This window comes from Neopelma chrysocephalum, unplaced genomic scaffold (assembly GCF_003984885.1).
Source record: "Neopelma chrysocephalum unplaced genomic scaffold, ASM398488v2 Primary Assembly neopelma1_64, whole genome shotgun sequence".
Taxonomy (NCBI): domain Eukaryota; kingdom Metazoa; phylum Chordata; class Aves; order Passeriformes; family Pipridae; genus Neopelma; species Neopelma chrysocephalum.
Window position 1 is genome coordinate 4,256,236 of NW_020897721.1, and position 27,208 is coordinate 4,283,443.

Consider the following 27,208-nt stretch of genomic DNA (forward strand, 5'->3'; position numbering starts at 1 on the left):
ATAAACATTCATACGTCATGTCTCTTCCCATACTGAGCTCATCGTAGTCAACGCTCAGCGGCCGGGTCCTGTTTGCTTTGGGGCTGACACCAAACAGCTGGAGTGATTCATGGAGAGGCTGGCTACAATGCTCTGTGCCATATATCATGCTCGCAGCGCTCCCTGCCCCGGCGGAGATAAACTGATCAACCACAACGGGCTGGAATGAATTTATGACAACACAAAATTGAGGAAAACAAATGGGAGGTGACCCAGTGGGCCACTAACCCAGACTCTCTCGCTGGCCTGCAATCTAGTCTGGTGGCAGAAAGCAAAATTGAACATTGGCACTCTGAATTAAGATGCTGGCTTTTAACCCCGGGGAACCTCGGTTTCAAAACGGCACCAGACCCTCGCAGGAGGCATCTTGGGAGGGAGCAGGGAGGAAGACTTTTGTGGGGAAGGTGCTTTTTGCAGCTCTCTGTGCGCAACAGTGGTGAGAATACGACGTTGGCGGAGCAGCTGGGGGGGTGCCTGGGCAATGAGGGACCAGCCGCTCTCCCTGAGCAATGCTGCATCTCAAGTTGAGGTAAAGTAGCGTCGCACCAGCCGAGCTTTGCCTTGGCAGTGGCTGGGGTCTTCAGCACACAGGCAGAGCTCAGACAGTGTGACGCTCCTTCACCTCTCCCCATGAGCCTTCAGCACCCCAGGGTGTCTCCCAGACACCCAACATGGTCGAGATTAGAAAAGCTCAGCAGGGCTGAGACACCCTGCAGTGTTGGGAAGGAGAGCTGGGAGCAGCACCTTGTCTCTCACCACTGTGGCTGCCATCTGAAGTTCAACACTATCAGATGAGATCAGATTGTCCAAGCTGCTGATGACCTGGCACGGCACAAGGAGTGGAGAAACAAACACAGACTTACCCCAATCCCCATCTACTTGTTCTGCATGCAAGAGACTCTCCCACAAAAACCCAAGTTTAGATTAAATGAACTTGGGCAGGCAAACAATTTCAGCCAAAAGGAGGACTGACTGCTCGCTGTACTGTATTAATGGATTAAAAAACAAGCCAAACCACGCTGCTCTCTTTGCTTGGACTTATTTTTGGAAGAGGGGAGGAAGGAACGTCATTCTTGTGAGAGAAGGATCAATACGCAGATCGCTGCTAACTCTATTAGCCACTGCTCTGAACGGAGAGCACGGCTGACACAGGTGCTAAGCCATGTGCTTCTGGACAATTTTTAAAATGCTAATGAGGTGCTACACAAGGTTTAACATGCCAATCAATAATACTCAGATTTAAAGGCAAAAACCGAAGTTACAAACAATGGAGTAAAGTGATGCTGCCAAAAACTTCCTGTAAGCACCACCCAAAACAAGAAAAATGAAACCAATTTAGCCCCAGATTAAGAAACAGGAACTAGAGATGAATCAATTTAGCCTGTTGGGCTGGGTCGCCATATATCATGGCTCAGCAGTGGAGTGGGAAACAGCCAGACAGTGAGAAACCCTTCCCCCTCCTTTCTGTAGGCTTCTAGCTCTGATCCCTGTTATCAATTAATTTAACAGAACCCCTCTACACAGACAAGCACACAGAGCATTGAGACTCCTTAAATGGCAGGACAGAAACTATTTATCACACATGAATCTCAAAGGAAAGAAGAGCAAAAAAAAAAAGCAGCTAGGAATTCTCCACCTGAAACACCATTTTGTTTTCTGAACCTCGGTAAAATAAAGCACCTTAAATAAAAAGGTCCCCCTGCAACTTTAAAAAATTAACGTTTTTGGAAAGACTGAACAAGACATTTAAGGAGTTTCCTCCAATTTCTATTGGGTTTTGCTGATTTTTAGCAGAACTGAAGCTTTAGTGGGGCAAGGTTATTGCAGAGCAAGGTGTGTGTTCTTATACATGCACACACACATACACGCTCTCCCCACTTCACAGCAGTGTTAGCATGAGAGTTGTTTGGAAAGGATTCTGGGACCCTTCAAAAGATGCTAGCTAAAGCCTCTTTGATCAGATTATTAAAGCTATGTCAGTTTTATCACTTGAGCTCAAGTGTTCTGGAAAATGTCAAATCCTTTCAGCTCCTGCAGTTTAAAGATTTTCAATAGGAGTGGATCTGGGAGGGTGGAGGGCTGCTGGGCTGACAGGCAGGAGGCCCAAAGGGAAGCCAAGCAGCAGCTGAGACAGAGGCTGACAGATCAGGGCAGAAGGCACAAGCCCTTGCCACCAAGACAGCATGCACTGGTTGGCTCACTCCAAGGACAAATCTGCTTCTGCACTGACCTGCAAGCTCCCAAACTCAGAGGTCCTTGGCCAAAGTCTGCTCACTGAGAGGTATCGAACAGCAGACAGCCAACATTTGGGACATGCTAACAAAAAGGCTTGTAAAAAGGCAAGTGCCAAGACAGCAAAGCAATGTTAAAGTTTCCTCTGCAGCAGGGAGTTTCCCCAGTTAACCCCTGACTGTGAACATATGTTCTTCCAGGCTGCCTGAACTGCCAGAGATTCAGAAACGTACTGGGGACACAACCTCTCAAGTCAGGACCAGGGGTAGAAGGAGAACAAATTGCATTTAAAAAATGACAACTTTCTGTGAAGTCAGCTTAATGCTACCATCCTAAATTATCCACGGACTTCAACCCAAAATGTAATGTTTAAAACCCACCATTTACCTCATTGCTTCCACCTCATTCAAGTTGTTTGGTCTCTCACTTGATCTTGGGGCAGTGTTTTATATCAGGCAATAATCAACTTAAAACACTGCCCCATCCCAGCTAATGCAGTCCATGGCAGCAGAGAAGAGTCTGCAGTTTTAGGTTTGGACCATCAAATCTGTCTGAGCAGTAAGTCACCCTAGCAGCATGTGGAAGGAGGCTGAGGATAGAGGTTGTTACTCAAATGAACAGCGCAAATAAAACCATTTATTTTTATCCCAGACTAGACTGCAGCACATTCAGTGAGCGGAAAGGGACAGGAAAGGAGATGCCCAGGAGTCCCCTGCACTACTGTACATTCAAACACAGGGACTTAAACTTCTAAATCACTGGAAGGGTTGTAGGTAAAAAACTCAGGAACTGAGACATTATTTCTGTTAGAAACCATACAAAGGCACAATATGGATCTTATGGAAAAGGAATTCTCTCAGTGAGGCTTCTGCCAAGTTACAGTGCTGTTGAGGAGCAGTATCTCTCCCTTTTGCTGGAGAGACAGAAGATGGAACATGCAGATACCATGGAGAAAACAGAATAAAGACCATGTGAAAGGCCGCCCTCAAAAACCAAGGTGCAATGACAAGATAACTTCTTCAGTAAAAGTAGGATCCCACGATACATTTGCAGGGGGAATCCAGAAGACTGAAGTACAGCTTGACAAGCCAATTGCTTTTGTCAGGTTAAAGTGGGTTTTGAATCTTTACCTCTTGTCCAAAGTTCCAGCTCTGGTCTAGGCTGTTATGCAACACACAACATTTAAAACCCCACGTTAACTAGAATATGGTGGAAAGCATGGACAGATCTATTTACATATTTTAGAAGGCAGCAATTTGCAGTGGAGAAGCCCTCTGGAAGCTGCACCCAATTCCTTGTCACTGGGTACCTGCCCACACAGATATGTGCTGGAGAACTCCCCACAGGCCCTCTGTGACCACAGCAGCAGCAAGTGCTCCAAGTCCAGGCTTCATGTTGGAGCACAACTTCCCTTCTCAGTGGTAAAAGCTTCAAATGTGCCCACCCTCAGATTACCACTGCTTCTGGGAGCATCAAGTGGGACACTACAGTTCCTTAAAACAAGAAAAATGGAAGCTATCCACTTCACACTCACTTTTCAATGTCACTGTTCTTACAGGTCTTCTGCATGGTCTCCTGTTTACTGCTTTCACCATTACTCGTTGAGGGCATTTCTGCTGAGGGAAGAACAGAAAAATTAGTAAGGAACATCTGATCATTGTAATGAAACAGTCTGAGCGAGTCACAGTTTCAGAGGACCCCAATGAGTCATTTTCATGCCAATTCTCAGAAAGAGAGAGAAGACACCGATGCTACATGTCCCTGTCTGGCAGGGGGAGGCTTTCTCTGGACAGAATACTTCTGTGATTAAAGGCTGAAGATACAACCTCTACCCTCCTCCCATTTCATCCTGACTGACGCTCACAGATGTACCAGTTGTTTAAGCCAGGATTTCATTCAGAAGGATTGATGCAGCTGCCACACAGAAGTGTACTTCTACAAAGGTGGGTCCAGAGCAAATCCACACAGCCCAGACCCTGCTCTCAGCATCTCCCTTTTGCTGAGAGCCCTCAGATACAAGCAGGAAAATGCATGTCAGGTAACTAGTATGACAGGACTGCTCATCATGGCTGCTCCCAGCACTGGAGAGGGTGTGAGACACCATCTGGAGATGAGACAGATGAACTGTCCTGGGGCCAGCCCCGGGGCTGTAGGTTCAGCACCGTAGTTTCAGGTAATAAAAGGTATGAAGAAAACAGCTCATAGCAAGTGTCATCAGGGCTGCTTCCCTCATCACCTCTGCGGCTGTAGCTACTGCAGCTGATCATACCTACAAGCTAGTGCTCCTACATCACAGAAAATGAATGTGATTGCCTATCCCACAGAAGAAAATGCCTGCAATAGATATCCTATGTTCTCCATTTAACCATCATGCCCTTGGCAAAACTGGTTCTACTCAACCCCTTCCCACTGGCATGCAGTTATGTCTTGTAGGTACTTTCAAGGCTGGGAATCAAATGCCCAAAGCATGACAGCAACAGAACAGGGAACAAAATCATTGGGACAAGTCTCTTCAGGTCGCTGAGCTTCAGTTCCCTTCCTAAGGGAGCTGGAGCAGCACTGCCCAGCTCTGGAAATGGATTTGGCATCTGCAGCTGGAAAGCGCCAGGTTTTATTATTCTCATATTTCCACTGGGTTGCTGTTTACACTTTTAGTGCTGCTGGCATTAAATAAAAAAAACCCAGCAGTCAAATGGTTTTAACGCTTCCCCCTTCCTTAATGGTATGAGCTTTCAAGTAATGCATGCAAAGGTACATATTCACATTAACTCGTTTGCTCTGGAGTCTTAACTACACGTCATGAAGTAGGACAGCTCCTACAGTTACCACTCTGAAAGCTTCAGAGACGTAGACTTTTCTTGCCATACAGAGGCCAGCAAAGACAAGATCTACCCAAAAGACCATGATACAAGTCTCTAGCATACCCTTTCAAAGAAGGGAAGATAAGAAAGCAGTTGAAAAAACCCCAAGCAATAGGTGCGCCTGTGTAGTTTAAACCCCCAGCAGCTGAGCACCACCATCACACAGACTCTGCAGGCTCCCTCTGTAATACAGCAGTTTGCCTTTTAGTGACACAACAGCAAGTCAATCCAATCCCTATCTCTTATCACCACACCAGTTAAGGTGGCATTTTTGGGAATTTCCCCAGTTGCCACTGAGTACAACTTATTGTGCTGTAAAGTTTCAAAAAGATAGTATGACTGTGTGTGCATATATATCTGATGACACTCTGCAAGAGCATTAGTAACTACCCTGCCCAAGTACTGGCAAGCAGAAGATATGGAATATCTATCTGCCCTCCTGTAGCTTACAAATTAATAATTTACAAGTTCAACACTCACCGTCGCTGGCCCATTTAGAAAACTCCGGTGTTATTCGAGTACTGGGTGTGCCACCACTAAAAGAGAAAAGGGCAGAATGCTAAAGGTTGAACATGGAAAATTTTGCTGCTCAGAAAAAGATACCCCTTCCACCCACCACTTCTCTCTCAATAACTCTATCCATCAGTCTAGGCTTCAAAACGCGAGCGGATGGCCGACTGCAGGAGGTGTTTTTGTGCTACTCCACATTTCTACCACTGTTCTCCCCACCTGCACTTCTAGCTGTGACCTCTGCAGAATCCCACAGGGGTTGTGATGCTGACTGAAGGCTTGGGATTCAAACAGCACCTGTGACCTAAGGCTCATTTTTGAATGCACCATTTCAAAGATGAACTTCACTTGTGAACAGAAACCCACTGTGTTGCAATAGCTTCTCCCTTTAGGAATAACTTTACACCTTCATAAGCCCCATCTTTTCCATCTTCCCATTTGAAAAACAGCAGCACTGAAGTACAGACAACTCCTAAACCTGTCCATTCACTTGCAAGCCAGTAAGAGAGACTGTAAGAGAAAGGAATCTTCTGAGCAGGCTGTGAGTGTAAGATGCTTTAGCTCTCTGTGCCAAGACAGCTGCACTCAAAGGTAACACTGGCTCAGGTTTCATGGCTTCAGCTACACCACTGCATTTCTACAGAAACTCACCAGAATTTCAAGGTGCTTTTACAAACAACATCACCTCTCCTGCTTTAGAGATGGGCAAACAAGCCCAGGAAACATGCAAGGACCTTGCCCAAACAGCAAAACAATGTGGTAGGAGCAAGACCCATGAAGGACCTGGGTCTCCTGGCCTCAGGTCCTCAGTTGTCTCACCAAGCATAAAGTGTCCACAGTCACTGATAACCCATTATCTTCCTGCTACAATACCACAGTCCTGGTTGTGAAGGACGTTCAGCATCTTTGAGGCCCTGCCTTTGGACTAGCATGGTTAGCAAAGCATTGAATGGACCAATGGTTTGGATCCAGTATGGCAGATGCCACTTTTCTATGGAGTGAAACCTAATTTTGAACTAGTGTTTGCAATAGGCTAAGCAGTAAGAAAACTTCATTTCACTGCTCTATCAATCCCTCCAACCTTGACCTCACAGGATCACTCAGTGAAAGATACAGAGGGGTAATTTAAGTCATGTTTTATGCAGGGCAGAGGGCTTAGAAAGCAATCCTAGCTCCCTGGTAAAACTTATTTTATTTGCCTAGAATGCTTCCCCAAGTGCCCTGAATGCTGGCTGCCTACATTCTCCACATATGTATGTGGGCAGAGCACACATCCTGCAACAATCCAGAGCTGAATACAAAAGGATTAATTTGCACATGCCACAACATGTAATGGGATGCAATGAAGTCACAGCCTGGGTGCCAGACTCCTACTGTGCTGAACAAGATTTGGATGGGCTCATGCTATACTACTAAGAGACCACATTTAATAGTGAAGCAAGATGATGCCTTAGTACAGCACAGTTTCCTCATCAACAGAATTCACCTTCTGTCCAGCACTGTTCAGAGCAAAGACTGCACTGCCTGGGCAGTGGGGTGGCTCAGGCAGGGAGAGTGTGCAGGGAAGTTTTCTTGAGGCTGCACGGGTAGAAATGGAGACCCACCTGTCAGACTGTGCCTTTTTGTAAGTCTTTCGTTGTGATCTCTGCATTCAAGTGAATGAAGATTTTCCACAAACTGAGATTCCCCAACATTAATTAAAGTGATTTGGAAAGGCATGATACTTACTTTAAAACAGCACCTCGGAGCGCCTCCCTTTCTTTGGCTTCGCCTGGCTCTTCTCCAGTGCAAGGGATAACGTCTGCCTCTGTGTACCTGAGCACAAGGGGTTAAGGAACACACAGCCTTGCTGCAGAGATGGTTGGGACACCATGGGATACAGAAATAATTCCACTGGGAACACCTCAAAAGAAGAGGGACTGGTAACCATGAAGGGGCTTGCTTTTAAACGCTGGATTAGAGTTTTGTTTTAGGTGGAAGGAAATGGCAAAGTCTTTTGAGAGTAACATAATGCCACTGCCTCTCAGAAGGGGAAAATCAATTCCTCAACCCCTGCAAGCCTAACCTGAACAATTCCACTACTTCTGTTTGAGGTACAGAGATCTTTTACCAGCTAAGGGTTGGGGCTTCAATCTTAAAGGTTGGTACAGATTTCAATAAAACCTAATTCCATAGGTTTCATTGAAAAAAAATTACAGTTAGAGCAGTGTCTGCCAATACCCTTGCAGGAATTCCTCCTTGATGGTTGTTACAGCTGCTGCAAGGCAGAAGTCTGCCCACAGCTCTCCCAGAGCTGTGTCCAAAGAGCCTGGTTCCCAGATAGAGAAATCCTCAAATGACAGTTGACAAGAGTAATGATCTCCCAAATTACAGAAATTCTCTTAATGATACATCTGCCCATAAACTGTTTAATGAAAGGAAAAAAAAAATCAGCCTGTCAGAGGAGAAGGTGAACAAAACCCCTGAAAACAAAGGGGGGTCTTGTGGAAAATAAACTCAATTCCTACCCATGGAGCAGGAAAAGCTATCCATATGGAAGAAACCTGGATGGAGACAACAGATTGCTTATGGAACAGAATAAAGAAACATTAACTGATCCCCTGCAATGTCTCCTCCAGACTTCAACCAGGTCTGAAGTAGTGCTGCATCAACAGAAGGATCTCAGAGGGAGTAACTGGGAATCCCTGCTAGTGCAAATAACATGGTAACTGGAGAAGGCTGTGTCATTTCCAGTAGGGCTGGACACAGATTATCCACCACTTCCCAGGGCAGTGCTGCATGAAATGTAGCTGCAGATGCACCTCTGGGTTCCCTCTCAGTAAGAGCCTTTCAAAAACGATACTGTGGTTTCCCGTATTCAAGTGTGTCGTCTCCATCCACATCCAGGTCAGCGTCGCTGTCTGGATTCTCCTTGCCACTGCACATGATAAACCCAGAACCTGAAGGAAAATAAAACACATGGATGAGCATTTAAATTGGAGATGAAGTGTAGATCTTCTAAGAGTGGTGCTGCAGCACCAGCCTGCATGATGTCCTTTACTCTTAATGGCTTCATAAAAGGTATCACCTCCAAAGACTGCACAAGAACACTCACAGAACTGCTCTAACTTCCTAGATTTTATGTTCCAAATGTCCCCCAACATTTAAAATCAAGCAATCCTGACCTTTAGCTCCATATGAGTTATTTTAAAATGTAAGGGTCTCTCTCAAAGGCAGAAAAAACAATGAAGCAAAATAGGAAAGAATAATTTTTCACAGAAACAGTTAACAACAAAAATCGACACTATTAGCAGGTAAGAGAAGGCCACAGGGACATTCTGAATTAGCCCTTAATTCAGATGCAGAGGGCAGGGAAAGGCTAAAATACAATTAGAAATATCTTTTTCTTTTAAAAATGCATTTAGTCATGGGTTAGATTTTTATAACTTAATACACTTAAGAACAGCAAACCTGTTTCTAGAAGAGGGGGGAAAAAAAAAATCACACTTCACAGCCATTAACAGCTCCTTACAAGCACTTCTTATATGAGCAAATTCCAATGCAACTCATCAAGAGTTCTGCTTTTCCAGCACAGGTGGGTCAGGCAGTCCCAACTCCAGCAGGAAGCAAGCCTTTACAGTTCCACCTGAGACTGACTGTGCAACAATTGCCACTTTCTAACAATTTATACATTTATTTTGGTTACCAGGCATTTTGTTGACTGTTACTGCAAACTGTACCCAGGCTTCTTTTAACTAAATCTGCCTAAACGCCTACAAAGACTAATCTTCACATGGTATTTGCTGTCTAAGGTTTATTAATAGAAGGGAAACTATGGAAGACATGTATTTACTCTTTATGTGAGCTAACATTGAATATGCTTTCTCCCACGAGACTGGACATTAAGCAAAGGTCTGTTGAACCCCAGAGTGTTGGAAGGTCCTCTTTTGTCTTCAATTCTGCAGCAGATCTAAGCTGTTTGGGGACATAAGCTTTGCAGATAGAAATGTGCTCACTTCATCCCACTGGGTTCTCACCAGCACACTTACACAAGTCCAGAAGAATGAACTATATTTCTAACAGTCTGCATCTGTGCAGAGAGCAGGGCGAAGCGAAGGTCTCATTTCCAAGGACACCATGCAGACACAGCTCTTCACTGTGGCTCTCTAGGAATGGATGCTCTCGCCGATTCATTAAGCCCCCAATAAAATTTGTTTATATGGATTTGATATTTCTCTTCCCTGAATATCAAGAAGGTCCTTAACGAGTGATAGCTGTAGGATGGCAGTGATTTTAAGACTAACCTTTCCCTAGAAGCATAAACCGCCTTTTACTTCCAAGTAATTGCCAGACTTAATTTTTAGCAGAGGTAACACAAGCAGCACCAACAATGCAGGAGCCATCGTTGTAGGTCAGCCCCGTGGTGTCACTGGGGCAGCCCTCTTCCAGCAGACCCCTGGGAGAGTGTTTCACACTGGCTTTATGCTGCCAGCCAACAAGTGTCACGAGCTGCCTCCTCTTGCTGCAATGGCTCATCTAGTAAATCTTGACTCATTCAGTTCATCACAATGTTTGGGAGAAGATTTAGAGGAGCAAGAGAGACCTGTCAAAGAAGCTGGATAGTCTTTCAAAGCTGCTTTAAAAGTCAAGAGTGGGCGATGGGGTGGTAATTTATAGGCATGGCATTTAACCTGCAGTAACACCATCCCCTGCACCTGGCATTACTTTAGCCCATCACTTCTCAAAGGCCATAAACTTTGGACACACAGGTCTTCATTTTTCTTGTAGCTGTGGGAAACACAAATCATGTAAAGCTGGAGCTGTGACTTGGCCAGTCCCAGGAGGTGATCTGAACGTTAGCCAGACAATGAATACTTGGAGCAAGTGCCTTGGTTGGTGGGGGAAGGTGTCCAAAAGAGTGAATGTAAGTGGGACCACTCCCTGTGTCCCTCTCTCTGCAAGGATGCCAAGCACACAGCAAACGTGCACCTTTCCATCAATTTTGTTTCCAAGTGACTCAAGCCAACTAGTGGTTTATGGCTAGAGCTTAAGACAAGAAGATCTGCTTACTGTGATACAGGTTACAAATATTAAGGCACCTTGACTTCAGAATCCTGGTGTCCTTGCTCTCAAAACCTTTGTACTTAAGAAAATCCCTTTTAAGTCTGAAAGGAAAATACTCCAGAGCTTTTGCTGAATCCATGTCTATAATAGGAACCACTGCACTGCCAACAGAGTACTATGCTCCCTACACAGGGAGGGGTACAAGGGGGAGGGTTTGGATAGAATGTGTTGCAATGGCATATACTGGGATGATCTGATAGAGCCTTTTAGTCAGAGAGGAGGGCACAGCAGAAGTACAGAAGTTCATAGGTTGAGGAGCATGAGGAGGGTAAATTTTCTTTTCTGATCAAACAAGGACTCCCAGACTGATGACTAAAGGAAGGCACAGTGAGGTGATCCAACTCTCAGTTTTTCAATAAATTTGGATTTCATTTTTTCTTTGACATGACCAAGTGCAGTCCACTGCAACATGGAAAAAACCTCCCCGATTCAGAAACTTTATGCTAACCAAAGTAACCTCTGTGAATCCAGAAAATACTCTGAATACAAGCTTTAGGACGTCAGAAGCTGCTTTGGAAAAAAAGAAAAACAAACCCCACAAAATATGTTTCTGATGCGAATCAGGATTCATAAAACCCAGTACTGCCCCTGCACACAAGAGAACACCAAAGGACAGGATGCAAAGCTTGGCCCAGCATCACCTGTGGAATGAACGGCCTGACATCAGCATCCTGATGCCCTTTCTTCTGCAGAAGGGATGGATTTTGAGGCCAGTTCCAGTGGGATGGTGTTTGGTGCCACAATTTCAACCTGACCCTCCTTGTCTAACTTCCTGGGGTTGCTTCCATGCACAAAGCCAGTGAAAACACCCACGCAGCTGTTCAAATATTTGACGTCTGAACTGCTTGACATTATTCATTCATCTCAGGCTCATTCAAACCAGATTTCTGGACAAGTGCTGTTATAAATGGATTAAGAGGACCACTAAATGCAAGGAAGGCCCAAAAGGATCACACCTGCTTCTCACTAACTCAGCCCAAATGTAAAGAGGGCTCACAACTTCCAGCTCCTGCTGCTGGTGTACACTGCCATCCAGGAGCCAGGAAAACATGAAACGGAGCACAGAGGGCAGAGTGGAACAAAATGGCCTTTGCAACAGCATTGTTTTGGACCTATTAGAGGAGAACAGGAGCTTCCAGAAGACCCCCTACCACTACACTTGGGTGATTTGCAATTCAATAGCATGCACTGGGAACAGAGGAGGGTTCCTCCAGCAAGGCTCGGGCTTCTGAAGGTCAGGCAGTAATTCACAGCCATCAGCAACACTGCCTAGAGCGAACCTCTAAAGCCAGCGCTGCTATCCAGAGGTCAACGCTCGGGACCAGAACTTTATCCCCACGTGTTAATGAAGCGAAATCCGGCAACTGAATGTTAAGTTTCAAGTTTGACCTAGGAATTCATAAGAGACACGATCTGTTATTCACAGAAGCAGCTGTGACTCTCTGGAGTCACCCAAGGCCTGAGGAACGTAATTCCACACGTGAATTTGAAAATGCTGCTTTCAGATGCAAAAAGAACAAACCCAATGCAGCCTCTCCTATAATGCTGCTGATCCTTGTTGAAGAACTTTTTGCTCTTGCTGTGCATTTGGTAGGAGGCAACCACTTGTCATAGGCTGCCAGCCCTGATACAATTAGCCTTCTGATGCTAAAGCAGCACGATTCTCTGACAGTCTTAATCCCAGCTGCCTCCTTAAGGTCCAGACAAACAGGAGTGAGCAGGCAGGTCAGACGCCGGGGCCATTAAGCAGAGAAAAAACAAAGTTACAGCTCTGTCTCCAATCCCCATTGCTCTTGTAGCCAGGTGCTCTGACAAGCAATTCCAGCACTGGTATTGAGTGGCACCTCTATAAACCCTGTGACAGTTTGGGAGACAAACTCGCCCATCAATCAGAATGTACCTATCAACATCACTTACCTAGCACTGTGTACACAGCTTTCTTTGCTTGGGCTGGCCTCAGAGCAGTCTGCCTGAGCACCAATTCAAGGCACTTTCTGAAAAATTTAGGTGCTCTACACAAGCAATGGTGTTTTTGAAATACTGACTCAGAGGTCTGAAAAGCAGAAAAAATTTGCCTGCCTCTTCACCACTGCCAGCTGCGAGCACTGGCAGGCTACAGGAATCAGCTGAGCTTGAAAGAGAAAACACTTCACACCCTTTCCATGCACCTGTTAATAATGGCTGGAGATAAATCTCACCAGAAATCCTTTCCTTCCCCTTTTTGTAAGTTGTCATAGCACTTTTCTTTCTCCTAAATCACCTCCTGTGCCTAAGCATCCTCTCTGACCTCTGCACTGCTTCTCAAATCTCACCTCCTGTGTGCAATTCCCCCAGTGACCGGTCACCTCAAGATCTCTCGAGTGAATGGTGGCCCAGGCTAAGATCGAGTCATTAACATGACACATAAGCAGATTCACAGAACAGATAAAAGGACTTCACATTCAAGTCCCTCCTTTTCTCCATCACATTCAGTGGCAGATGGTCAAAGTGAACAACATATGCTGCTTCAGGTGCTGGCAGCACTGCTGGCTCCTGCACAGGCACAAGCTTACATGGAGACTGGCAGTCTTAGGGGTAGAATGGTAAGACAACCAGACCACTGCAGACCCAAAATGAGCCTAATTTCATGAGCACAGGTAGGAAAGCACAGATTTACTGTGCCCCACCTCTGCTCCTCAACTCCTGTCTGGGCACCTAAGTCAGTTTTGGGGGCCAGCTGTTCTGTATACATTTAATTATATATTTATATTTAACTGTCACTCCAAACAAAGCCAAGGAAGAAAACTAAGATGTCACTATTATTATTTGCACCACCATTATGCATGCAGCTACTAGATGCTACTCATGCAGAGGATCAAACTCACCTGGATAACTAACATTTCTCTGGTTTGGCCCCCAAGGAATACGGGGGGGGGAGGGGGGTCGGTCAAATCTATACTGGAAATATTCTAGAAATCCAGAATTTTGTGTAAATTCTGTAAATGAGTCTAAATTCAAATCCATCTCAGAGGCATACAGCTCTACTGGGGCCTGTTTTGGCCAGGAAGAGGCATTCATTCTGTTCGCAGGTAATTTACACGCGTTCAGGAAAGAAGAAAAAAAGCCTCCCATAAATCTCCAGAACTGTAGCCTTTGCTAATTACACTCCTTGCAGTGACCCCCTTCTGTACAACCTCCCTTTCCAGCACGTTCACTCTATTTTCTTACCGAAATGTCACTCGTTGGCTTCTTGGAGAGTAAAAACAATGAAGGCAATAAAAGTAGTTTATGCAGACTCACGGCCAGGCCTCACATACTTCCCGAGAATGGCTCTAAACTGGGTTTATTTCATCATCTGCTGAAGTATCCCAAACTACTGCTAAGAGGACAAGGTGGCCTGGATGCCGTTTTATTGTAAAAGGCATTTGGGAAGAAAGAGAAAGCCATCAAAAATTCTTGAAAACAAGAGGAAGGCAGAGATGAGGCCATGTTGAACAGAGGCCTTTCTACAGATTTGTAATACCTCCCCAGCCTTATTTTTGGACTGTGAAATTGTTCCCCCACGTTTTCCTAGCACAAACAGGGACAGAATAGTTCTGGTGACATTCCCAGCCTGCTGCTGACAAAAATTACATTCAGAGGCCAAGAAAAGCTGCTTACAAGACGAGGGTTTTATCTCTCTAGAGCCAGATCCATTTAAAGCAAACCAGTGATTTACCTGGAAAACTGACACCCAAATGTGTCGTTACAGCACACACCTGAAACAGCAGCTGCATCCATCTGATGCCGTCTATTAGCTCTCACAGAGGCACAAATGGGCTGCCAGAGACCTGACTGCTTACTGGTGTGGATGCTTACAATGATCTTTGCTAACAGATCACAGAAACAGCTGCCTTTAAAGAAAGGGGCCATATAATTTTACGACCACTAAAATAATTTTGCAGCAGCCTGCTGAACAAAGGGCAGGCAAGCCCTGCTGTACAGGGTAAGAGCCAGCTGCTGCAAGGCTCAGGGAAGAGGCTTCCCCGCCCCTTGCACAATTGAGGAGTATTCCAGTGATGTCTTTTATGGCTCTTGTAACCCATCAGGTACAGATCATGGCTGCAGACAGAAAACAGCACTCAGACCAAAGGTCTGATCTGGTGTGGCCATTCATGGCTGTCTCCTAGAGCCTCGTGCTAGCCTGATGCACTAAGGTGAGAAGAGCCCCAGGTCTATCTCAAAGGCTGCTCTTCAAAACCTGGAGCTGAAGTACAAAAGCAGCAGCAACAGCCATGGTCTTTGCAGCTACAGCTCGTTTTCCACAGTCAGGGAAAGGTGGATCCGAAAGCTTTTGTTCCCCTGGGGAGAGGGTGGAAACAAACAAAAAAGGAAGAGGGAGAATTAAAGTAATCTTGAATCACTAAGCAGATTCACATCACTGGATCAATAAGCACCACTGACAGGGATCACAGGAATGTCGCAGCTTTGCCAATAATAAAACAGCACAGCAGAGCTTGGAGGATGACTTTTCTAAGGCAGCCGAGCATGAAGCAGCAGGGCTGGTGAACAGCTGAAAGTGACACCCTGGCTTACATCGGGCTGCTGCCAGTGGCGGGGCTCGATGCAGTTTGCTTTAAATAATGATGAGCACAGAGATTGTATTCATGGGGGAAAGGCAACCAAGGACTGGAGAAACCAAGGGCTAAATTTCACACGCCAAACACATGTGCTCTTCCCCCCAAACTAATTCTTTTCTAGGTTGGAAAGAAGAAAGAAAAATCAGTGCTAATTTAATCAATTGATCAGCCTATTGATTGCAAAACTGGAGCTGCTAGTTAGCCATGTGCTGTAATGCCCTCAACTCTGAAACCACAAAACACACCATTGATTTCTTCACTTCCAGCTCCAAAACAAGAAATAAAACCAGGCTTTCAGTGGAAAAACAACTTCCTCGTCCAGGGAGAAGATGCAAGCAAAGAAGAGAGGCCAGGAAACAGGGACAGCCGCATCTTGCGAGGTTCAAACTGAAATTAGTTACAGATGCAGTCACAGTGTCTTGTGTAAACTCTATCGATTGGGTGGCTGACAGTCTTGGGAGCCTCCATAGTAGGACAATCAATCCGGCTGCAGTGTCACCTGCCACTTTGCTGAACAGTTGACAATGCAATTATCCAGTGTGGAGGCAGGGAGTTGGCGTGTGTCAAACGCAGTTAGCCACTTTCCGGGCACTACTCGATAATGCGTTTCACCGCCGCGTGTAAGGGACGACGCGCGGAGACAGGAGCTGTTTAGAGCCACTGAGACCTGTGCTCCCTTTTTGCTTCAGAAACATCTCACTGCCCCTGACTTAACAACTGTATTCTAAAATGCTATTAAAATCGCGTCAATCAACTATTGTGTGCTTAAGGGTGAAGTTTGACCCGAGTGTCCAAGAAGCAGGCTGCAGTTCTAGCAAAACTGCAGGCACTCGGGAAAAGAAATTAAAAAATTATCAGATTACTGTCTAAAAGCCTGGGATTTTCAAAACCACAGCAGACAGACCACTAGAAAACTGGATTGCAGAGCAACTGCTGTCTGAGATCTAGTAAAACTGAAGTTTAAAGAGATGCTGTCAACTTGAAACTCGGTTTATTTCAAAAAATTGAGTACTTTCAGGTGCTCTAGCTGCTCCCTTACTCCCTCTGCCAATTTTCATGGTGTTACAGCTACATTTTCTGTTTTCTTTTTAACCTTCTTCGTCCAGGAGGTGGGTGACAGACATCCCTGCTCATCCCCCAAATACGATACGTAATACTGTGAAATGGAGAGAATTCCCCTTCTTCCCACAGAAGATCTTTCCCTGGTTAGAGTGGCTGTTGGTGTTACATAAATCAACCAGCAAGGTTTAGTTGATTGTGCTCCTTTCAGCTAATGCATTCTGGCAGTTTGAGCATAAAAATTAGATTCTTACATTTTTGCATGCATTTAAGTTAACAAAAATATAAATCAATGAGAAATTTTAACAGCTATATGCACCTATTTCTTTTTTTCCAGTTACGATGATTTTTCCTTTGCCAAGTCCCACTAATTACTTTGTGTTCCACAATGAAGAAAACGCTGTTCCTTGAAGCATTATATGAACTTTAAACACACATGACACTGAGCACCAATTACATGGCAGGTCATGCTGGCTTGTGTATGTAAGGTAGGATTTTTTTTCTTTTTTAAATCACATACTATTCTAATCTGTTTTTCCTGCTCACTAGAGTCAACTTCTAGTATTAATATACAGGACAATACCCAAGAGACATTTATTAGCCACAGAATCCTTCAAATTCTATATGCGGACACAAACTATGGATAAAGAATCGGGTACAGCCCGTCCAATTATGGTATCTAACACTAAGCAAACAGACCTGTTAGCATTTTTATGTCAAGTATTACCTAATGGACAAGTAGTTTCTCTCAAAGGAGAGAGGTGCAAACATTAAGGAGCAGTTGGGCTACTCTGTCACACCAGCCCAAAGTACTGTCCTTCAGCAACAGAGGGATTACCACTGTTTCACACAAGGGCCAAGGTAAGGTATACTAGTGCTCTGGGACTCAGCAGCCCACTAAAGGGAGTATAAGGCATAGAATAAGCACTTGAGAAACATGAAATTTATACATCTTGCCCACTTGGAAGCTTACAGCAGGTAGAAGTGACCAGCGGAAAGTAAAAACCTAAATATAGGAAGGCTAAAATAGCAGGCTGGAGAGGCTGGGAAGGATGCTCAGATGTATAGATGCATTCACCTCAGAGAGGGATGCTGACACTGGAAATGTGGCAGAGAAAGGCACTGAACTGAGCTCCTGCTAAGTGGGAGGAGATTAAGAATTTCATTACAGCAAAGACTCCCTATACTCTTACCACAGACTGCTCTGGCATCCAAGTTGAAGTTTGCTTTAGCCTGCCAGGGTAAAATGAATGAATTCTGGCTCAAGTACACAGAAATAGGGAAGATGATTCTAGTTACTAGACTACTCTTCCAAAAGGCCTAAATATGCCAGTGATATCTTCCATTTCCCACAGAGTCTCTTAGGAGAAGTCACACTTTTACTGTACAGCTCAAATGCTTTTGCTGCATTTGAGTAGATCAGTTTATACCCTCTCACTGGTATGACCTTAAATGCAGCCTAAACCTCCTGGCATGGAAAAAAGGAAAGTCTCCTTGCCTCTTGAAGCTTTCCTGCATGTCTCATTATATTTTACCTGAAAAAGAGGGCACAGCTGGCTACTAGCTGACATTCTAGAACAAGACTTTTCACGTCTGTTGCCAGCTTTGCTACTATCATTACAACATTAGAGAAAACGCTTCTCCCTGGTTCAGTTTCCACATACATGTCAAACACAGATTTTAGGAGTTTTGTGTTAGAGTTCTGTGTTCATGAAACTGCACAGAGAAGCGCAACTGAGTTTTCCTGCTCTGTTTAGAGCTTTCTGCCAGCCAGTTACCTGACACAAGAAGTCACTGTGTTCACAAACACCTGCTGCTGAACTGAAAAGTATCTACTTAGAATCTGATGCCAGGACTTCAAACTTGAGAGCATGCTTCTAATGCTGCATGGATTTAGGAGGAGAACAAACTGGAGGAGCATATAGCCATTGCCCCAAAGCTCTTTCTTGGACAACTAACCCACAGTGGATGAAGGCTGGCCTACACCACTTGCTGCTGAAGCACATCTTGGTTCTCTGGCTATAGAAAGCTGACAGTGGGACTGCAGCCATTTGCTGGAAACTTTTAGACATTTTAATACAGTCCCACTTTCCAGGCAGCTGCCTTAATTGTACATGATATGAGATCCAGTGCAAATGGACACTCAAGGATAACTGTAGTTCGTTACAGCTTATTATGCTTTACCAAGTCTCTCTATGCTAAGTCGTGCTGTTCTTTTCCCTTGGTAAGACATTACCAAACAGATCCAAGCCCCTTGCTAGCTTGAGAGGAGGGCAGCATGGAGAAGTAAAGAGAAATATCAGAGAAATAAAGAGAAACTTCAGAGTTAAGTAATCCCTGTGTGTTTCTCCTTCTTCAAGAGTATCACAATCTATCAGACAGATCCTTGTCATGTTGATCTTTCTCAGACAGTATCCTTCCCTGAAAATGCCCTGCTTGCCATTTTAACATTTTCAAAGTCTTTCTCTCTTCTGTGTTATTTTTGATGCAACTGATCTGCTGAAGGAAAAGAAACCCAGAAGAGCAGCGGTGACTAGCTCGCTACTGCACCTAGAAGGCAGCTTTTTGGTGGGGAGCTGGAGGGGAGAAGACGAGGATGGGGCAGGTGGAGAGAACTTAGCTAGAATTCTTCAATTCTGTCATATCTAAAGAGGACAGCAATCTCTGTTCTATCAGACCGCGCGGTTCGTGCTTTAAATGGTACTTGCTGCCAGCTTGCTTTCCCTGTCTCTCTCCCTTTGAAGCAGACTGGACAGCTTCCTCAAGCTGGCGTTATCACTCCCTCTAACCACTCTTGGCAGGCAATCTAATTCCCCCTGAAAAGGTCACCGCCATTTTAACTGCCTTTCAATCACATTAAGCACGCTGCCGCTCGTGCTCAGAGCGCTGCGCCCGCAGCTCTCCTGACTGAGGTGCGATCGATAAACTGACATCCCGCCCCCCACCCCGGCTCCCCAACCGCCCCTCGCCTCCTTCCCCTCTCCTGGACAAGCTGCCTTCCCGGAACGGACGGCGAGAGACCAAGCGACAAAATCCTCTCCTCAAATCTGAGGCAGCAGAAGGGAGCTGCTAACCTGGCATTTACTAATCTTTGTCCCATCTGTTAAGAAACAGAAGGGTGCAGGCATCTCCCCCCGCCTTCCCTAGACCTACAGAGGCAGCGACTTCACAGGACAGTTTGCTTAGGCACCAGTCCAGACACCTTTGAAGCTGTGTTACAAAGAACAAGCCTCCCTCAAGCTTCCCTCAATGCAATCATTACCGTTATCTCTCCCCCCGCGCTGCTTTTTTTTTTTGCAGTTACGAGTTATGTGTTCCACCCATCGATCCCTGTGTAAGACACTGTTTTAAGTCCTCTTGCCTTTTGACTGTGCTAAGCCGTTTAAGAGATGACAGCAGCTTCTATCAGTGTGAAGCTGATGTGATTCTTTTCAGATAAAGCACTTTTTTTCCACTTCCCCCTCTCCCTTCCCTTCTTTCAAGTAAGAGACATACACACAAAAAGAGACACTGAATCTTTCAAAGAAAAAAAAACCCTTTTGAACTTCCCTCAGGAATTCTTTAAAGGGATAACCTTACAGTGTAAACACTGAGGGTAACGTGCATCCATTCTGGAGAGGAACAGAAGAATTGCTACAAATATGTTGAGCATTTAGAAAAAAAAAAAATCCATCAGAGAGGAAGCCACTTGATGCTTTCACTTGCGAAGCCTTGTTGGCATCCTAAACAGAGAAACTCATTAGAGAAGGTATGATATAATCCCCTGCAACAATGAGTTTCGGAGAGGGATGTTTCAGAGACGTTGGGAGAGATAGTTACTGAATGTTCAGGTATTTCAAGAGAAATTTTAGTCTTGTGACATTTACTGAGACAGGGAAATATTTGATTACTGTATTTGTTTAGTTTTTCACTTTGAAGTACCAAGCTCTGTTAAGCTCGTGCTTCATGCTGACATTCTTCTGCATCCACCCCAAACAGAAGCAAGAACTCTCCTACAAACCCCCTACTTCAAGCAGGACCTCTGCTGAAACAAAGTGCTTCCAAACCCTATAAAGCTGCCAATCTTAATTTACACCCTGCATTCTTCCAGTTTTGGTAAGCAAATTAAGTGATAGCAAATGATGCTTTAAGAAGCCAGGAGGAATGCTAGAAGTACCAAATATTTCCTGACAGAAAGCCTTCACTAAACTCAACAATTTCAGACAACATACTGATCCCTGCACTTCTCAATTATGTCATATTCCTCCTTGCTGCCACTGCCTGTTCTTTCCACCTGCTGCCTGAGGTATGCCAAGCTGTGTCAGCCAAGGAGGTGTGCTTTGGCTCTGCTGCACTAGACCTCACTGGAGGTTTGCAGCTGTAACACCAACACAGAAGCCAGAAATTCTTTGTCTTCTAAGACAGCCCCTCAGGTTAGAGGAACAAGTTTTCCCTGCAAGTGCTTTGGAAGCAGGAAAGTGTCACCCTAGGAACCATACAAGTGAGAGTTTCAGCCAGTGATTGCTCCTAAGTATGAGACCATCTTCCAGAAAATCTGAACAGGGCTGTTCATTTCCCTGACCTTTCTGTTTTTAAGAAGAAAAACCCCAAGATCTCCCAACCTTACTCCACCTGGGAATCTGTCATGCCCTTTCATAAAATTGGCAGAGAGTATTCCTCATGTTGAGAGTGACTTTGTCCATTAACCAAAAATGATAAAAAGAAGAAGCCGGGACCTGTGTTAAGTCCTGCTCCCCCTTTGCCCAGCTGTGACATCTCCTCAGAGCAACACACCATTAAAACCGAAATTAATGAGACACATGGCCATCTATTTTCCCCTCTGGTTTTATGTATTTCCCCATGTCATCTCTTTAGACACTGGTGACATCCCTGTAGCCTGGCAAGGGCTGTCTGGCATTATAAAAGACCTTTGATTTCCACATCGCTGCAACTTCTCAGCAAAGGGAACAGAGCCAAATGCAAAGCCTCGGGTGACGGGGGTTAACGAGGGCCTTGCCAACTCCAGACAAAGCAGTTTTAAGCATTAGAAAGCATCTACAAAACGTTGTGCTGTGCTTCAGGGCTGTAAATTAAGAATTCTGTCCCTAAAATAAGGCAAGAGCCAACACTGGCAGAGAAAGAAGAAAGGCAGTCACCTCAAGATTACCTGAGAGTGCACACAACAGGCCTGAGTGATGGAGACCTCTGAATGCCAGCAGTCAGAGACAATACAAGAGCCACAAAAGACAGCATGAAAAAGTGTGATTTGATTCAAAATAAATGCAATCAGCCACCTATGGGAGATCACTCCAGCTCTGCTTTGGCTTTCCAAATTTTACAGCAACTTTTTGTGCAGAGTAGGTAGGTATCCTGCATATACTGCCTGGTTATCACAAAATATTAGGTAGAAAATTGGTGGCAAAAAGGTTCCCTGTTTAGGGAAGAGGACGCTTCTTTAGAGAAGCATGGCAGCTGTTGAATTCAGCTGCCAGCAGAGGTGTGCTCCAGAGGAGGAAGGCCAGGTGCTAGGGACCTGCCAGCAGCTCAGGTGGAGTCACTTCTTCAGCAGTGGCTCTGCCACAAAAAGCTGCACAGGGAGGATGTTCCTCACTGCAAATACTACAGGGATGTTCCTGGGCCTGTGAGCTGATCTACAGACACCTTTTATCCAGCACCACAAAGGGAAGCAGTCAAACCCAAAAGCCTTCCCACCAGGGTAATTATGGAGGGTTTTAGAACTGCATGTAGTTGTGCTCTACTTTTCTCCTGGTCTTCCAATCTCTTCCTGGGTCTGTTCATGTAACTCCTGAAGGTGTCATGAAGGTGTCAAAAAGGAAAGAAGAGACAGACTCCATACTTCCTGATGGAAGCAAGGCCATCTCTAAGTATAAACTACAGAACTATCTGTCCATGTGTGTGTAGCCTTCTGGCAGAGGTTACAGCACTGGCTGATGCTGGAACCTGTCTAACTTCTGGTGGAGGAGAGCAGATGATCTACAGAACACAAAGTCACGTATTTGAAAATTCCTTAAAATAATGAAGAAAATGCAGCAAAGAGCAAGTACTTTACATTTACACAGCCTAACCACATCAATTACACACATTTTGTCCATCTGAAGCCTCATATGAAAGAGGGTCTCCATATGACTGAAGCAATATGGAAGGTTCAGGTCACATTTCAGTGAGTTAACTCAAAAACAAGTGGGAACATTAAGGTGAAGACAGCACAATGTCCACACCAAAGGAAGGGGAAGATCATGCTCTCCTCAGATGCAGGTGGTATGGTGGGGGTGAAGGAAGAAACTACTCATGCACAAAAAAGGGATGAAATGAACTAAGTACCTTTTTCTAATCTGGACTAGCAGTGACAACAATAAAGGCACACAGACATTCCAAGCTTTTCTGCAATGGATTGTAGTGTCCATACTACATAAACAAGAGTCCAAGAGCTTGCATGATCTCATCAGGCCTTTACCTGGAATCATGTACAGACACAACTCTCCATAGAGTCACAAAAAAGTTAGCTTACAGACACAGGATGCAACAGTGTGAGCTTCCCTGGGTGTCCTTTAAAACCCAAAGAAGCTGCTCCTTCAAGTCTGTGCTCCTAATCATCTGCTCCGCTACAACCCAGATACAATTTAATTTCAGAGGAAGGCAGGAGCAGATCAGGAGTGTCTGGTTGTATCTGAGCACATGGCTGGCTTTTAAGTCCAACTCCCTTATGCAGCAGCTTTTCCCCTTGAGATATTTTAAATTAAAATCCAAGCTGATATAGGAAGAGATCACATCCCATCCTCTTTATTGAACGAAGGGAGCCAGCATTCCCCCTCTCATTAGGCATGCACTACATGGATTGCTTGTGAGAGACTCTTCTGAGTGCCTGAGGTTCATGCCAACGAACAGTTTAGTAAATCCTCCTCTTTGAGGCCAAAGGGCTTAGTGTAAGAAAGGGGCCAGGTTTCTAGATAAAATTACATTCACCAATAAAGCTCACGAGAGGTCAAATTTTGCCATAACTCACTCCCCCTTCGGTAACTGATTTCCCCGTCACCGGGGAAGGAGTAAAAGAAGAAGGAAAAATAAAATGTGTTTGTCTGAGAGCCCTAAAGGCTTGTAGTGCTGGAGGTGCAGAGCAGGTTCCTGGATTCTCATTTATCAACCTTAAAAGGGATGGAGTGATAAATGCACAACTGGCCCTTTAATATTTTATGCAGGTGCTACAGCGACTTAGCTGTCACCTCCAATACATCACCAGAGGCTGATACACCAGCTTTCGTCACTCCAGGCTGGGAATTTTTACAATTTCATTTCTATTTCCCTCTCTTCACATATTTCCATGTATTTCTTACTACGTGTAAGATACAAAAAGCTATTTTCCCCAAATGATCTAGCCATTCCTACTCATTCCCTCCTCAGACACATTTCTTGAGGAAGAAATAAATGCCACGCTTTTGTTCAGGATTTGCACAAATTCTGACTCTCATCATTCAAGAGAGACAGAAAACACTTTACATTCTGGCAAAGGCTGATGGTTCTGCCCTTTCTGAGAGGCAAAACCCCACATCCCTCCCTTTAAAGACAGGTAATGACGAACTTCCACAGCAGAAAGATTTACGAGCGCGCCCCAAAACACCGGCGCACCTCGGAATCCTCCCTCCAGGAGGGTCGTGGCCCGTATCCTCTTCTGCCCGCACCACTCGTACTCTTCAAAGCGGTTCCCGTTCTCGTTCTCGATGTCCACAGAGTCATCCTCAGTCATGCATGAACCTTCTCTCTGCACAGGGTAAAGCAGGGGCAGAGTGTTGAGATGTACGAAACAGCTCTTTGGGGTTAACAACTCATGGTGGGATGGAGAAGGAAAGCTGGGCTGTTCCCAGGACAGCTAAGTATGGAGCGGACAGCAGCATCTACTCCCGCCCCCGTTCCCAGTGACCTAAATCTAGAAGTAAATAGGTGCTGGAAGAAGTTGACAAGCTTAAGATCAAAACACATTGTAAAGTTCATAATTTTTACACATGGAAATTTAAGCTCTGGTTCCTATAACAATGCTGGTGTTCATTTCAAAACGTACTCCCCTGTCTTACAAGTACAATTCCTCCATCATGTAAACCACAGATTCCTTTGACGCCCAGCAGGAATATTCTCCTATAGCATATTTTTGGGACATACTGATCAAAGACACCTCTCTTTACACTATGCACCTCTCAGGGCAGCAAGAATGAATTTGTTATCATCTCTACTGAGGGCTTTTCCTGAGAAACACAAACAGAAAGCCCTATGACACAACTGCCTCCCTCCTGTAGGGCTTGTTTGTCCTTCTTCCTTGCTGTCTTTAGGATAAACAGCAAGAGAATGGTTTAGTTTAAATGCACTTCTTGGAGTAAGATGGTCATGCAACATTTACAAATTCCAGTCTGTTACAAAAGAACACAACAAAAACTAATTCTAATGTTTTCAAAGGCAACAGATCAGAAAGAACGCTTCTTGCTGTGCTACATAGGAAGCTTGAGGTCCTCCAAAAGGCTACATAAACTTCAATAGCACCACCTTTACAATCTACAACTTAGACTTCTGTAATAGCAAAAGGGTGCATAAAGTAAAAAAAGTTATTAATGCCACACAGCAGAAAAATCCAGAAGAATCCATCTTCCAAGACAAAGAGAAGTGACCACAAATCTTAGAGAGACAGTTAGCACTGCCTGCAAGCTCAGCAATGTTAGTTTTTGCCCCACATTAGGTCAACTGCGGACAAAGCTGGGAGTAGGGAGAAGGGAATGGCAGCTGGTGATCCTGCTGCGCCTCTACCTTTGCAAGGCATTGTTCCACATGCCTACTCATCTCCTCCTCGGATCCTGACAGAGGTCGGCTGCAGAGGGGACATACCTGCCCTTCGTCTTGCTTCCTCCGTTTCATTTTTCCAATCCGAGCTGCATGGAGAAACCAGGGAAAGAAAACAAACAAAAGAGGAAGACATGTCAAGTTTGCAGATCCACTCTATATTTGCTCAGCTCCAAATAATAAACCTTTGGCAGAAATGGTAAGATTTCACACCAGAAAATCCTGTTGCAACTCCCTGTTCTGACCTCTATAAACAGTGCAGAGACTGTTACTTGGCATTTTTCAGATTAAATCTGTAACATGTGGATGAGTACTCCCTGATTTCAAAGAAGCAGCTAGGAGAGGGAACATCTGCTGCACATCCCCAGGTAAGTTATTAAAATGGTTAAATACTTGCTCTTGGAAGGCTGAAATTGTTTTCAAACTTGAGTGATCAAGCCAGTGAATTCTGGTTTGAATTTTGCCTTCTAAGTCTTCCACTAACACATCTATTCCCTACAGGACAACGTAGCACCTGAAAGCTTTGGACAAGGTATGTAACAGTCACCTTCAGGACCACAGAGCCTCCTGTACACCCCGAAAAATTCCTTCCCACAACACCACCAACAAGTAAGAGCACCATCTTACAAGCATAGCTTCTGGCTCTCTGTTGTTTTATTTCGTGAAAATTGGAGGCTACACTGGGCACGCTCTGGGAAACAAACATGTTAGGAATCACAATGATTAGAAAAAGCAGCCAAGGTAGCCTGTTGCTTAATCCAATATCTGGTTAATTTGAGCCATCGTTTAATGTGATCAAAACATCTGGAACCAAATCATTTGCATTAAAAAGAACTTCTGTCTTTTATTATGATGGCTTTAGGCAGGTATTACTGAATAACTCAATCACTGGCTGCGGGAAAGTCACTGTTTAATTAATAAGGAAGGTCAAAATTCTGAATGAGAGACAAGGAAAAGCCCAAGGAAAGCCCAAGTGATAATGAGAGATGACACCACCAAAAAGCTGCATTAGCCAGAAATTGTTACTGACATTGTGAGCACTGCAGCATGCTCTGAAAGCCTTCATGCCTCAACACTGTGGGATCAACAGCTCCCTGCAGCCAACAAGTCAGAGAAAGCTGCTGGAATGCCAGGATGAGAAGGACCAGTGTACAGAAAAGTTTCTGTCAACTGTTTTCTAAAGTGCATCAGTTTAAAGCACACACATCACCAAGTGATTTATAAAGTTTCAGCTGAACACATCAACACAGACCTGAAAGGCCTCTTACAAGGCTTTCTCATTGGCTTCCCTGGACACAGGACCCTCTGGGTTAGGATACACTTTCCCACAATCCAGAACTAGGAGTATTCATCATGCCCTACCTATACTCTCTGACACTTCAGCACTAAGAAAGCTTCAAATTATTCCCTGGGCATTGCTTTTTCTCGTTGAGACAGAGATGTGGGAAAACTCCCTGAAAATTCAATCTCCCCTCCTCACACGATGAAAAGGATTCTGCAAATGTGACATTCCTACAATAAGGGACAGCAACTTGAGACCAAAACAAGAATGTTTTCGATATCCGGCACTTTGAACAACAGAGACTCTCAAGTTAACACACACAGCCTTCATTGTTTGTCTAAATTTTATTTGCTGATGCTCCACAACCCTCTCTTGTGTTGGGTACACCACACTGACAGCTCCCCAACCCTCTACTGAAGTCAGAGTTAAGCCATGCTCTTTCTGTTTTGTACTTGAGCGCACAAGAGACTTCTGAAGTTCTGGTTTGGTGCATACCTATATCCTCCAGCATGGCTCTTTTGTGTAAATTAAGGATGCTCTTTCCTTGCCTCACTAGCTCTGTTGAACCAGCACAAAATTAGGAAGAAAGCTGGAATTAGACACAACTTGACCATTCCCTAGCAAACTGACTGGAGAGAAACACAGGAACAAAGCCTTCTCTATCCTAACTGCAGACACAAATTTCTCTCACCTCATCATGTTTT

At 44.7% G+C, this 27,208-nt stretch overlaps 1 protein-coding gene across 7 annotated transcripts in view; it reads right to left on the reverse strand.

Moving 5' to 3' along the window:
- Positions 1-27,208, reverse strand: part of RNF220 (ring finger protein 220) — a 214,004-nt gene that overhangs the window by 24,032 nt on the left and 162,764 nt on the right. For 3 of the 7 annotated variants that reach the window (XM_027683044.1, XM_027683046.1, XM_027683049.1), the window contains 6 exons: positions 25,190-25,311; positions 24,026-24,158; positions 8,485-8,581; positions 7,371-7,457; positions 5,613-5,668; positions 3,806-3,884 (listed from right to left, as the gene is read on the reverse strand). In XM_027683044.1, coding sequence (XP_027538845.1) covers positions 3,806-3,884; positions 5,613-5,668; positions 7,371-7,457; positions 8,485-8,581; positions 24,026-24,158; positions 25,190-25,311 — 574 coding nt within the window. Of the gene's footprint in view, positions 1-3,805; positions 3,888-5,612; positions 5,669-7,370; positions 7,458-8,484; positions 8,582-24,025; positions 24,159-25,189; positions 25,312-27,208 lie in introns of all 7 variants that reach the window. The other 4 variants (XM_027683043.1, XM_027683045.1, XM_027683047.1 and 1 more) reach the window with 3 other exon arrangements.